At 39.7% G+C, this 14,704-nt stretch overlaps 1 protein-coding gene across 1 annotated transcript in view; it reads left to right on the top strand.

Annotated features, from left to right (window-relative positions):
* LOC122805247 (leucine zipper transcription factor-like protein 1) overlaps positions 1-14,235 on the top strand; it is an 894,296-nt gene extending 880,061 nt beyond the window's left edge. The window contains exons 4-5 of the mRNA XM_044075337.1: positions 13,600-13,660; positions 14,065-14,235. Coding sequence (XP_043931272.1) covers positions 13,600-13,660; positions 14,065-14,235 — 232 coding nt within the window. The remainder of the gene's footprint in view (positions 1-13,599; positions 13,661-14,064) is intronic.
* Positions 14,236-14,704: the final 469 nt, after the last annotated feature.

The raw sequence follows: 14,704 nt of genomic DNA, 5'->3' as shown, positions 1-14,704 counted from the left end.
AACACATGTAGACAGTGACTTGTCCTTTGACCATCTTGTGAAATCATTGTATGTTAAGCAACTGCTAAGCAAAGGGTATGGCGTGTAGATTCAAAGATGTCATTTTCCACTGTTCTTGACCCAGATTAAACCAGTCAGTCATTGAGTACAGTGATCACTTTAGTATGTGCCAAACCAGGCATATGCAGCAACTGGAATGTCTACAGAGGTTCCTCAGAAAACGTATGTATGGTGTAGAAAACTAGTCTTATGCAGTCCCTCTCAAAGCCTTATGTTATGCTCAAATCTCCTACAGGTTGTTGAGAGATGACCTATGCTTGGCTTACAAAGCACTCTCTTATCCATCCTTAGTGAACCTGCTGCACGTAAGCAAAATAGATGGCATCAGAAACACTTGATATAGGGACTTAAACTTCATCTGCAACATAAATAAGACATGCTGGAGGGGAAGGTATGTGTCGCAGAGGCTACCTTTTCTCTGGAACTGGCTTCCCATACATATGAAACAGAGTTCTTCCCTACACATATTCAAGTGCAGCTTAGATCAATGGATGAGGAATCCTGTATTTAATCCTGTCTGTCATTTGTCTTTCTCTTAGAGAAGGAAAGCTTGTAGATGCTACCCATGTTATACATATTCACACAAATCTAGGGGGCAAAAACCTGTTCAGTACATTGGGGAGTCATGGCTAGGCTTAAAAAAGTCCTTTATGGTCATTAGCCTACTAATATCCTATCAGACTAAGTACAAATCCATCCCTTTTCAAAAATGTATGTAAATCTTACCTTTGTTTCCCAATGTACCCTGGTTCCTCTAATATCACATAATATACCGCAGATAACAAACTTAACAGGCAAAAAAACTGACCCAAAACTAGCCTTCTAATGATTTTTCCCACTACATAAACTGTATATATTCCATTTCAACTCTTTTAATTTATACAGTTATGTTTCTGAACTACTGACACCAAACTAGCCTTCTGATGGTTTTTCTACTACATATACTCTAACCATATCCAATTAGAATTCGTTTCATTTACACAGTTGTTTCCAAACTATGATTGATTCATTCCCTGCTGGAGGGCCTAATCAGTCCTTTCATTCACTTGAAGAGTCAGGAGCAGGCAAGATTAATGAAGTTGGTGGATTCCCCTCCCTCCCTTTGGCACTCCTAACCCTGGCATTGGCAAACTAGGGCTTTGCAAGTGGTACAGACTGGTATGGGAGTATGTTTGTATGCACATACACATGCCTAGACCCTAGGCAGCAGTTACTGCGCAATCTCAAGCTCCACATATGCAACATCTAGAGCTTCCCCTAAATGTCAATCTAAATAGTGAGCCAGAAACAGCTGCCTCCATAAGATAACCAAGCTGACAATGGCCACTCATTCCTGTCTACACTAGCTCATTCCCTCCCGCACCCTTTCTGCTAGTTAAATTTTGGTTATCTAAGTTGAAGTCAGGCCTGTATTCCTTTGCAGCTAGGGTATATTCTAACACTTTTTGTTTTTTGAGAAATTCTGTGGGATTGTGGTATTAGGGGTTTGCATACTTTCAGGTGGACTGTGGTAGAAATCGTAAATCATTTGCATCAGAATTTTACACAGTCAACCACATCCTTATTCTATCATGTTGCAGGCCAGTTCCTTTTCATTGTAGAATATACCTAACAACTAGTCAGTTATTATGGCAGGATAATAAGGGGAGCATGAGTGGGCAACATATCACACAGTAATTATATTGTTAGTATGGTTCAATTTTTATTTATTAACCTGCAGGTTCTGGCACATTTTTTTTAACTTTACATGTTAGTCCAAGTATTGTTAATTTAGTTTCCTTTATATTTGTTGGTAGATTTTTCCTGAGTATTATAATGTGGCCAGTTTTGTGCAAGTGTGTATGAGTGGCATTGTACAAAAATTAAAGTTAACTAGATAAGTATCTTAAAAAGAAGAGTATAGTATCTAGGAGTCTAGTATACTTTGGTAAATGGGCATTCAGTGTCAGTTTATCTCTTTCCTCCTTCATACCTCCAGAGAAAAATAATTTAGAACTAAGAAAAATCTTTCTTTTCTTATAGTGACCTAATGTTAATTCAAGCAATTTGTTTTAGTAAGCAAATATATAATTTGTTAAAGAATAATTAATTATGAATGAATTTTAGTTGTAAATTGTAATTTAGAAAAAGAAATGAGATATTAATTATTGGTAAGTCATGGTAGCTTTTGCCTAGTTTTTTGATGATTTTTTTATGCATTGGTAGGTAGAGATGGTATAGTAGTTTGTCTACTTGATAGGCAAACTAGGAACTTTGGTATTCATGGTAAGTTGTGTTTTATTAATAATATATGCAGTTACAGTTGTAGACCTGTTTTTCTTATTTATGTGTTTGAGTAGTTTAGTTTGTAGAAAGGAAGAATTCAAAAAATGGGGAATGTTAAGCAAGTGTTGGAAGAATGCATCAGAATCTTGTCTAAAATTAAATTAATATGGTGGGTAAATATGTCATACCATCTTTTAAAAATAAATCTTTTTAAATACACAATATAGATAGTTTTAATCTATTATCTATTAATGTTAATGGATTACATAATGACAACAGAAGGAAATCATTAATGAGATATCTAAAATTAAATAGAGTAGATGCATTCTTGCAAGAGACTCACTTGATAGAAAAATATTACAATATTTAAGTAACTTGGGTTTTGAAATGTTATCATCTGCTTCTTTTAACAAAAACAGGAGAGGGATTGTACACTTTGAAAAAAATCTACTGTAATGCCTAAGGTCATAGAATACATTAATGATCACAAAATAATGTATACACTTGTAATAATTAAATATAATGGCAGACTCTGTACACTAGCTAATTTTTACTGCATGCTTGGAATAAATGCACGAGTGGCTAAAGATCAGTTAAACTTACTACAATGTTATTGGAAGGGTAGTTTAATTCTTGCAGGGGATTTTTTAATTGTATATTTAGTATAGAAAATACAAGTGAACAGAAGAAAGCTACAATTCTGGCATCAGCTAAAGCACTAAACAGATGGATTAGTAATAATAAATGTAGTTGATTTAATAGTTAAAGCAGATGATAAGTCATTGTTCCTCACTCATTATTCTTATGCATATGGTACTCAAACTAGAACTGATAGGATTATGCATCTACAGATTTACTTAATAAAGTGGATTGTTTTAAAACTATTGTTTGTCCTTTATCTGATCATAATACACTAACTATTAAATGATATAAGGAAATTTCAGATTTTTATAGAATCTCAGTTTATATGATGAAATTAAAAGAATTTAAGAGTTATCTTAAAAAAAAATCAAGATTTTTTTTATTTTTGGATGATAATGGTCAGGTTAGTAAAGTCATACTATGGGACTCCTTAAAAATGCATATTAAAGTTAGAATGGGAAGATGAGCTAGTAATAAAATGAAATAGTGGGATAAAGAGTTGTTAGCAATGCAAGATGAAATACACACAGCAAGGTTTGAACAGCAGACAAAGAAATTAGATAATACTGAAGTAATTAAAATTAGTGACAAAATATCAAAGATGTAATGTGGTCCTATCTCGCCTACATTCATTACTGACGGGCTCCGACTCGGCCGATAGTTACTAGCACGAAGTCTCTAATTGGTTGGGCTAACCCGGTATCCCAAGATGCACCACGCCTAAACCCCAGATCTCATTTGCTGCTCATTGAGTTAGGACGTGGTCTCGAGCTTGGCTGTGGCTAAGTACCCTATTTAAACTATTTTCATAGTTTTCTTCTGTTTAACTTTCAGACCAAAAGCTATTTTCATAGCTACGTTGTGTATATTTTGTGTGTGAGTGCTATATATTGTGGTTTAGACTAGTTATAGTTTTGTGGTATCCTTGTGTTTGACGGGCTAGGCCCGTTTAAATTAGAGGGCCTTGCTCTCTCCTGTCTCTGTTACCTTTGTTTGTGTGTTAGGGCGTTTAAGTTAGAGTCCCTTTTCTCCCTGCCTGCCCTTCTCTTGTGTTTGTGTGTTGGCTGTGTTTACTATGTCGGATAAGGACCAGAAGGAGCATAAACCTTCTGGTTTCAAGAAGTGCACCAAATGCTCTTAAAAGATGTCTTTGACGGATGGCCATGCCATCTGCGTGTATTGTTTGGGCGCCTTACATTTGCAAGAATCATGTAGCGTGTGTCACTCTTTTAGTTCCAGAGTCTTACAAGAGAGAAAAAACAAATTGATTCTCAAGGGCCTTGTAAAACCTGCCTTTGAAGAAACTTTGGAATCTTCTTCCCCTAGTGGAAAATCTAAGCCTAAATCAAAAAAGAGGTCTCCAGCTCCGTCTAGTTCTTCGGCGCCATCGGAGAAGAGATTGAAGACAGTTTCACCTTCCTCGGCTCCATTGGCCTCGGAGCCGCAGGACAGTATTTCGGTGTCGGAGTCGACTCCCTCGGCTCCATTGGTGTCGGCGCCGCAGGAGGTTTCCGTGGTACTGGAGCCGACATCGGTTCCAATTCTCCTGGAGCCGATTCGGAGCCATTCTCCTAGTCTTATGCTGGATCCTTTGGAAAAGATTTCTCGACCCCCTTCTGTGTCCTCCAAGTCTTCCAGGTTGTCTGATTCAGATGTGGATAGGGTGGTACAGAGGGTCCTCCAGTCGCCGGTGTTGACTAAATTATTTTCGGCTCCAACCATGTCGGCTCCGGAGCCTGCCCTCTTGTCAGTTCCGATCATTCCTCCTCCGAGCACCTCTGTGTCATCGGAGCCGGAGTGCACTGCCTCGAGTGAGGTCCTTGGGTCATCCCCAATACCCCCGTTGGGCCTTTCGGTTTCGACCTTGGCTCCAACCTTCTCGGTTCCATCTTCTGGTTCCTCGGTTGGACCCGAGGGGGATACATCGGGACTCCAAACCTCAGCTCCAAGTCTCCCTCTTGGTGCATCGGCTAGGGGAACCCCAACTCCGATTATGGTTTTGGAGATGGGTTGGTCCTCGGATTCTGGTGGACCCGCCTTCGAGGCCATGAGGAGCACACTGGCCAGGTCCTCAGTGACATCACTCAAGTCAGCCACTCCTTCCCAGGACACCCTGGCTAGAGCCTCTGATGCCCCCCTATCAGTGGACAGCGGGGCGCCAAGGCCTGAGGATACCCCCATGCATGGTCCCCAGCTTTCTGAGGGCCCTTCAGAGTCCTTGCCTGAGGAGCCTCCCAGAAAAAAATTGTGCAAGAGGAAGCACATAGATTCCCCGGACGAGTCAGTCACCTCAGATACCAACCTCGATGACACAGAGGGGTCCCCTAAATCGTCCTCCAATGATGTCTCATTCTCTGACATCCTGGAGATTTTGAAGCAGAGAGGCGATTGGCCTTCCAAAACCCCCTCTGAGGAGGAGTCGGTCTTCCTCAAGGCCTTCGGAGCCCGACCTTCCTCCTCCTGGGTGTCTCCTCCCTTCGACGAACTGTTGGACCTTATTTGTCAAAGGGTGTGGGAACACCAAGACTCCATGGAACCGGTACCCAGCCACCCAAACAAGTTTTTGTCTGCACCCCCAGGAAAAGAGTTCTTAACTAAAAGAGTTCCTGTAGATGCCATGGTGGTGGCGTCTGCCACTCAGCAAGAAGTTGCAGAGGCTTCTGCTTCTGTTCATCCTCCTAACAAGGAGTCCAGGAGTATGGATCAGTATGGGAAGTGTACCCTGTCTTCAACGACCTTTACCCTGCGGTCGTTGAACTACCTTTGTCACTTTACTCTGCTCCAAAGGGATCTCCTCAAAGAATTGGGAGATACCCTATCAGATAACTTGCCTGAGGTGGTGAATCAGACTGTCAATGCCCAGTTGTCTACCCTTTCCTCTATTGTCAGCTCGTCCATGAGGCTCATATCCTATGCGGCCGAGGGGGCGGGTAGGGCAGCTAGCTCAGGCGTAGCTCTCAGGAGGCAAGCCTGGATGCGCCTGTGTCACTTTGCAGAGGCCTTCAAGTCTTCCTTCACAGACGCTCCCTTCGATGGGTCCTCACTCTTTGGACCCAAAGTGAAAGACACTCCCACCAGATGTGAGCAGGAGGGTAAGACTTTGTCTGCCATAGGGGCCCATTTTTCGCTTCCCTCTAGGCCTTATCCCAAGGCACAGAGGGGAGGGAAGATGTGGTTCAGGAAGTCTCGGAAGTCTTTCCCTGCCAATCATGGTGACCCCCCCTCCAGGGGCAGAGGAGGGGGGAATTACTCTGGAAGGCATCGCCCTAGGGGCGGGGGAGGTCCCCGCAACTCAGGAGACCGTGAATCCTTTTGTGGATCCTCCTACCAATGTCCCTGAGGGACTGCCCGACTGCTACTCCGGAACCGGTCGGGGGCCATTTTTTGAGGCACCCTCAAGCCTGGGAAAGCATCACTCAGGATCGATGGATGCTCCGAATAATTACCAGAGGTTACACCATTCCCTTTATCACGTTCCCTTCCTCATCCAAGAAAATCCCAGATGTTCCACCCAGTCAAAGGGATCAAGCAGTGCTAGAGGTCTCAAAGCTGCTGGAAAAAGGAGTCATCCAACCAGTCCCCTCAGACCAGATCGGATCAGGAACTTACTCAAGATTATTTTTGGTGCCGAAAAGAACAGGGGACCTGAGACCCATCCTGGATCTCAGCCATTTAAACCGCTTTGTCCTGAAGTCCAAGTTCCGAATGGTCACTCTTCAGTCCATTTTTCCCTTATTGGAAAAAGGAGTATGGATGTGCTCCATCGACCTCAAGGATGGCTACTACCACATCAAGATAAACAAGGCATCCAAGAGTCACCTATGCTTCCAGCTGGGAGCCAGTCATTTCCGGTTTCGTGCCCTGCCCTTTGGTCTTAACACAGCCCCCAGGGTGTTTACCAAATGTTTAGCAGTGGTGACAGCTCACCTGAGATGTCAGGGATTCCAGGTGTTTCCATATCTGGACGACTGGCTTCTCACTGCTCCCACCAGGCATCTGCTCGTTCAAGCAATGAAGGCTACCATCACATTGGGCCAATACCTAGGGATTACCTTCAACTGGGAAAAATCTGTCTTGCGGCCATCACAGCATGTTGCATTTATCGGTGCAGAGCTAGACTCCGTCCAAATGAGGGCTTTTCTTCCAGCAGAAAGAATAAAAGTGCTACAGGCTCAAGTTTTGGCCTTACAACCCCTCAAGAAAGTCCAGGCCAGACTTGTTCTTCAACTGCTAGGATCAATGGCGGCTACCATCATGCTAGTACCGCTAGCCAGGCTACATATGCAGATCCTCCAGTGGCTTCTGTCGGTCCAGTGGTCCTTTCAGGAATTTCCTCTGTCTCATCCGATTCTTATCACGGAATAATGCTGACAGGACCTACATTGGTGGCTTCATTCACCCAATCTGGACAAAGGGAGCCCCCTGACCCCCCTGTCTCCTACCGCCACAGTGACCATGGAAGCTTCCCATATAGGGTGGGGGGGGCATTATCTGGGCAGAATGGTCCAAGGCACGTGGCAGGACCATGAGGTACACTTGCACATCAGTGTCCTAGAGATGAGGGCAGTGCTACTAGCATTGCAAGCACTTCAGATCTCTCTTCCCAAGGGAAAGATTGCTATTCTTTCCGACAGCATGTCAGTCATGTGGTACCTGAACAAGCAGGGAGGAACCAAGTCCTATCCCCTCTGCAGAGAGGCCATGAGAGTGTGGAACTGGGTGGTGTCTTCCCAGCGTTTTCTAGTGGCAACGCACATTCCGGGGAAGTCCAATGTGATAGCAGACAGGCTAAGCAGAGCTATTCTGATGCCTCACAAGTGGTCCCTGAATGACTGAGTTGCAACTCAGATCTTCTCCAGGTGGGGTCAACCTTGCTGCGATCTGTTTGCCAGTCCCCTCAATGCCAAGTGCAGCAGGTACTTCACTCTGATCCCCCCTCAGGGGGAGTCACCCAGGGATGCTCTAGTCCACGATTGGCCCCCTGGTCTGCTTTATGCCTTTCCTCCGTTTCCTCTGTTGTCAAGAGTGATTCAGAAGGCAACTTCTTTGGGAAGCAAGATGATTCTAATTGCACCACACTGGCCCCATCAAGTTTGGTTTCCTTTTCTTCAGAAGTACACAGTGGACGGCCCTTGGACTCTGGACCCAGCTGCAGACCTATTGATTCATCTGTCGGGGCAGTTCCATCCATCACTACGAACCCTCAGGTTGACAGCTTGGCTTCTCCACTTCCATCCTTAGTCAGACTACACTCTTTTTCGCCTGAGGTGGTACATATCCTGTCTTCCTCCCACAAGTCATCCACTAGAAAAATATACTCTAGCAAATGGAGGAGATTTGATATTTGGGCTCAAGCACATAATCTAGACCCCTTCACAGCCCCTCTGTCTGCGGTCTTAGATTTTTTGGCTATGCTCTTCAGACAGGGTTCTGCTCCCTCTACCATTAAGGTACAGCTGGCGGCCATCTCTAATTTCCACGTTTCATATGAGCCTTCCCTTATGGGCCATAAACTTTGTAAAGCCTTCCTGAAAGGAGACTGGTTACTTCATCCCCCAGTAGCACAACCAGTCTTGCCATGGGATTTAAACTTGGTGCTTCGAACCATAACTTCTGCTCCCTTTGAGCCGGCTGCCACTTGTGAATTAAAATATTTGTCTTGGAAGACAGATTTTCTGGTTGCCATTACTTCGGCCAGGAGGGTATCGGAGCTTCAAGCCCTTTCCATTAAAAGCCTCTATTTGATCTTCCATAAGGATAGGGTTTCCTTGAGACTCAACCCTTCCTTCCTTCCTAAGGTATCTTCCATCTTTTGTCTTCATCAATCCATTGAGTTGCCAGTTTTCTTTCCAAAATTTTCAAACAAAGTGGCATTCAAATTAAACCAGCTGGATGTACGTAGACAGCTAAGATTTTATTTGCATAGGATGAAACTCCACAGGAAATCGGATCAATTGTTTGTGTCCTTTTCAGAGAACAAGAAGGGTAGCCCTGTGACTAAGAGTACTATTGCTAGGTGGATTACAGACTGTATTTCTTTTATTTATGAATCAGCAGGCAGAGTTTTACCTTTCCCGGTTAAGGCTCATCCTACCAAGGCTATGGCTGCCTCAGTAGCTTATCATGCTAGGCTCTCTTTGGATGACATCTGTGCTGCGGCCACCTGGACCTCTCCACACACCTTTATTTCTCATTACAAGTTGGACGTGGCGTCTAGAGGCCGGGCTTCCTTTGGTTCCACGGTGCTCAGGAGTATTTTTCTGTGAGGATATAGGTGCTAGGGACGCTGTCCCATCAGTAATGAATGTAGGCGAGATAGGACCACATTACATCAATTAGTTATGTACTTACCATAACGATAGATGTATGTGGTCCATCTTGCCTGCATTCTTGCGTATCCACCCACTTTCCCCCTTCCTGGTGGACTTGGAGGAAATTACATTCTTAGACCCTTCTGAGGATGTTATTTTTCTCTCTTCTTGCTTGTGTTATTTTCTGTGAGGTTGTGTATGTAACACTGTTATATGGTTGGCAAACAAGATCTGGGGTTTGGGTGTGGTGCATCTTGGGATACCGGGTTAGCCCAGCCAATTAGAGACTTCGTGCTAGTAACTATCGGCCAAGTCGGAGCCGATTCTCGGCTCCGAGCCCGTCAGTAATGAATGTAGGCGAGATGGACCACATACATCTATCGTTATGGTAAGTACATAACTAACTGTTTTAATGCACAAGGTCAAGATAGCATTAGAAAAAGTTAGTGTGTAGTTATGTAATGACTACAAAATATCTACATAGATTAGCTAATAGAAGTAAGATGTTAAGCAAAAAAGCACAAATCAATAATATCCAAAATCCTCACACTAATAAGCTTACTTCAGACATAGAGGACATGCTTAATATTTGCAAACTTTCCATGAGGATCTTAATAAAGAAAAAATAATCCTGATTATTATAATATTAATGAGTATTTAAAGAAAAATTTTACTAATAAACTTAATGACCAACACATATCTCTGTTGAATAAGTCTATTACCCTAATAGAAGTTAATAAGCTTTAAACAAAGAAAAATTGTAAGGCTCCAGGATTAGATGGTTTAAGTATGTAATTATATAGTCTGCTTCTGCTAAAAATTTTAGAATTACTTAGTGACATTTTCAGGATAATTCAGAGTTACAAAATAATTCCTTCCTCATGGAAATTTTCTGTAATCTCACCCATACTTGAACAAGGAAAAGATGATAAGTTAGTTTCTTCATAAAGACCAATTTCTTTATCAAATGCAGACTCTAAAATATTTACTTCCATCTTTGCTACAAAATTAAGAGATATAGTAGATAAATTAGTAAAGATCAAATAGGATTTATAGTCAATAGATAAATGCATGATAATATAAAAAGAGTAGTAACTATCTTAGATTCAGCAAAAAGAATGAACAAGAAATTGTCCCTAATTAGCTTAGATATCAAGAGATCTTTAGATTCTGTAGATTGGAACTATCTGTCTAAAACTTTAGAAGTTTTTGTATTTTCAGAGCAATTTATTGGGTTATTAAAAAGCTGTATAGAGACTCCAAAGCATATGTTAAAATTGGATCCTGTATTTCTCAAGGATTCACTTTAAAGAAAGACACAAAGCAAGGGTGTCCCATGTCCCCTGTACTATTTGCATACGTTATCAAACTTTTCGCTAATAATATGAGAAGCACTGAAATAATTTGATGGATTCTCAATTAATAAGGTTGTCAATCTAAAATACAGCTTTTTGCAGATGATATTTTACTAACTATAGGAGATTTGAATTAGTCAACTGAAGAAATAGATGAGGAAATTAAAAAAGTTTCAAGAAGTATCGCTGTTGAAATTCATTAATAAATCTGAAACTTTAGTGTTATATCAATTACTAGATAGTAAGTTTAAATAACAGGGAAGGAAAATAACTAAAATATTAAGGAATAAAATCTATCAAGATGTGAGTAAGATTTATTAATAATTAAAAAAATAAGTGAAGAAGTGTTTCTTCTTATTAAAAAATAGAATGAATGTTTTTTTACTTTCAAAGATAGGTTAGTACTTATTAAAATGATTATATTACCCAAGATTATATACATATTGAATTCAATAGCTTTAATACCTAATTAAAAAATGTTAAAGAAAATGGAAAAAATGTTAACTTCATTCTTGTGGTATCCTAAAAAGCTGAGAATTGCTTATAGAAATCATATAAGATTATGAGGATATGGTAGTATTAGCTTCCCATATGTAGAATCTTATTCAGCTGCTGCACATTTTAACTTTATTATACTCCGGATGGACTCAGCTTACACTAGTCAGTGGAAACCATTCAGGAGCAGATTTTTCATAGATTAGTTCATAGATTAGGTTCATAGATTAGTATTAGGCTAACTGCCCTTGTGAGCCATTGTAAGCCTAGCCAGTTATCTCTTGTGAGATTCAAACCCTGCACCCTGGGTTTATAAGGCAAACACCTTAGCCATTAGGCCACCCTCCAAACCTCTATTTTACATTTTACTAAATGCTTATGAGTTTATCAAATATGATACATTAGAAATATGTAACAGTCCTTTCATCTGGTTAATAAAATTTAGCTTAGAAAGAAATTAATTTCAGTCTTTAGAATCTGCATATATGAAATCAGTTCTTAAAACAGTTAAGAAATATGTTTTTAAAACTCCATTAATATAAAAATAGAATTTTTTGTGCTTTTCCTTTGCACACACCTCTAGGTTTAAGGAAACTCGGAACAATGTTACAATGAACTTACTCTAAAGGAATGGATTAGTATTATGATGTGATTGCTTTGAAAAAGGAAAAGCTAAGTCACCAGAATATTTAATGAAAGATTATAAATTGGATGAATCTGTTAACCAGTTAATATTATTCATCAGTAATAAATTAAATCAATTTGTAGATAGGATGAGTGAAGAGGAATAGAACACTATTCCCTCATTATATGAATATATGAATGCTGTCATTGAGAGTAAATTGACCTACAAAGGAAACTTGTCCAAGTCATATAAGTTAATTATAAATAATAATAATTTGAAGCAAAATTCTGGAACCTTTGAGGTAGTAGTGGATTGAGTGACTCGATAGATGATAAGAATAAAACTATGTTACTTAAATCAGCTAGTCAAAATTCTTCAGGTTTAAACTGGAAAGTTTTTTATGTGGAAATATATAAAAGAATGTTTGATTTTCCCTCTAGAATCTAAGTTTATTAAAATGACCTCTTTAGTCTGTTGGAGATGTGGTAAAGATGTGAAAGCTGATTAGACATACAAGTTTACAAATTGTAAAAAATTAAATTTATATTGGGAAGGGATAAGTATGTTTTTAAGGGGTTATGGTCTGATAATTGCTCTTTAACTAGATCAATAATATTAACAAATGTTGCATTTCCTTTCTCTGTAAAAGCGAAACATCAAAAACTGTTCTGGAGTCTCAGTGCAGTAGCTAGAAAAGTTATTACAAGAAATTGAATTCAGTTCCTACATTCAAAGAATTTCTGAATTTATCAACAGTTCTATGTAAAACTGAAAAAGAAGCAATCAGAACAAGATCTTTAAATCATACTACTACTTTTAGAGGTTGGGATAGCCTTGAAATGTTGCTATTGAAACACCAAGACTCTTAATGTGTCAATTGTATAAGATTACCTTGATGATTCAGTGTATTCTTAACATTGTATAACAGCATGTGATGTTGAATTTCTTCTTTTCTGTGTATATTGTAAATATGTTAAATTAATAAAGAAATTACTTAGAAAAAGAAATGAGATTAAGCAGTCAGATTTTTTTTTGTATTTCTTTGAGTCTGTACTCCAGCTGAACAGAAGCTTAAAAATACATGCTACTTTCATCGAAGGACTCTGCAACATATTTCTTTATACTTTTTATTACTTCAGTGCTGACATGGCAGTGCACTCTTTTCCTTTTTTCAGCAAGCATAATCACGCCTGCCTGCTGCAAATACTACTTTCTGTGTTATTATTTTCATCTTATAACTTAAGATCCTTTCAGTCATGCTGTGATAGATGGTAATTTAACAAACACATTCTTCTCTGAGCTGTTTCTGTTAACAGCAGGATCGCTTTTTGGACAGATTCCTTAAGTTTTGAATTACTTCTTGTTAAGCAGACTATTGTGTCAGAGCATACTAGCATACTAGTGCAGATACATTACCATGTAAAGGAATTCTTCATTAATTTACTTTTAGTGGTATGCAGAAATGGCATGTTAAAGATTTAAGTTGATTTGCATTGTAAAAGTGTCAAACTTAAAGGCAATTGTGATTTCTTCTTTTTTTTGAATAACAAGTTATCTGATTATGCAATGGGTTAAGCATTTTATAATGTGTTAAATTAGCAGCACAGACACATCATATCATCTGATATTTTTGATGCGCATGAGACAAATTATTTTCCATAAAAGTAATTATTGTACCTGATCACATAATATTGGTTGCAGATGCACAGCTAATTGTGCCTATTTCAGCTTGAAATCTTTTAGTACAGAAGCATAAAAAGTGCACCTTTTTGCTATTGTTTTTTGCAAGAGTAAATGGTTGCTTTATTGAGGCTTTTTGACTGATAATTTGCTGTTCTTTTTGCAGAGAGCTGTTGGAGCAAATTGCAGAGTTTGAAAAAACAGAGCCTGCATGTGCACCCAAAAAGGTATTTCTGTGAATTATAAACTATTATAAGACATATCTTCTCAGTAAATCTTAGAATCAAAAGTAAGTAATAAGGTGATGGGCTAATTGAATTGTCATTGGTTTTAAGAAAGTATTAGTTGTTATTTTAGAGAATCTCCACATTTGTTTCTGCTCACAGTTAAAAACATACAGCAGCATCTTAACTGAATTACACATACTGGCTCTTTTAATGTTTAACATTTTTGCTAACTGGTTAGGTATACTATTCTACTGAGCTGATTTAAAATATTATGCAAAATTATACTTGTCGCAAATAAACAAGGTGCACCAATAGAATTAAACAAATGCTAGAGGAAGCATTAATAAGCACAGAAACTGGAGGGTGCTTGTGATTTATGTCTTAAGAAATACATTTTCTTTTAGAGTTCTCTTCAGCTTGCACTATACACTCATGATAAATCTTCACTCAAAGAAATACAAGTCACTTTATGTGCTGCAGCAGCAGACAGTAAGGATGTAGCACTGAAAGTGCAAGTTCCTGTAGAGTTTGGCTCTGTCATGAAGGTTAAATGTTCAATCCTGACCTGCGGCTAATGCCAGTTTGGAGTTTGCATGTTCTCCCTCCCACCTCTGAAAAACATGCTGAGTGTTTTCTTCCCATTCTCACCAAAGAATGGAGCTGTGAGCAATAGCACATACTCTTTGTGGTACCCTATAGGGGGAAGAGTTGTATAGACCAACTGATGCACGCCATGGCAGGGCTAACCACTCGACGGTGTAAAATACTGCTCTAGGTGATTCGGTCATATTGACTAATGTCACCAAAAGGGCATGGGTATTTGACGGTGATAACTGGGTTGAGGATAGCTGTGGTGAGTGAAAGCTGGATGTAAAAACCAATCAACCTGCCAAACATGAACTACGAATTGCTACACTCAGTGTAGGTTCAGTGACAGGATGGAGCTTGTAAGTAGATGAGATAATAAGGAGGAGGCTGGACATCCTATGTATCCATGAGACAAGATGGAAGGGTGGCAGCAAAGCCACTTGGCTCAGAATCCAG

The sequence above is a fragment of the Protopterus annectens genome, chromosome 6.part1 (assembly GCF_019279795.1).
Source record: "Protopterus annectens isolate FY-2018-M chromosome 6.part1, PAN1.0, whole genome shotgun sequence".
Classification (NCBI taxonomy): domain Eukaryota; kingdom Metazoa; phylum Chordata; order Ceratodontiformes; family Protopteridae; genus Protopterus; species Protopterus annectens.
The sequence above is the reverse complement of the archived record's forward strand: the minus strand, read 5'-3'. Positions and strand labels throughout refer to the sequence as shown.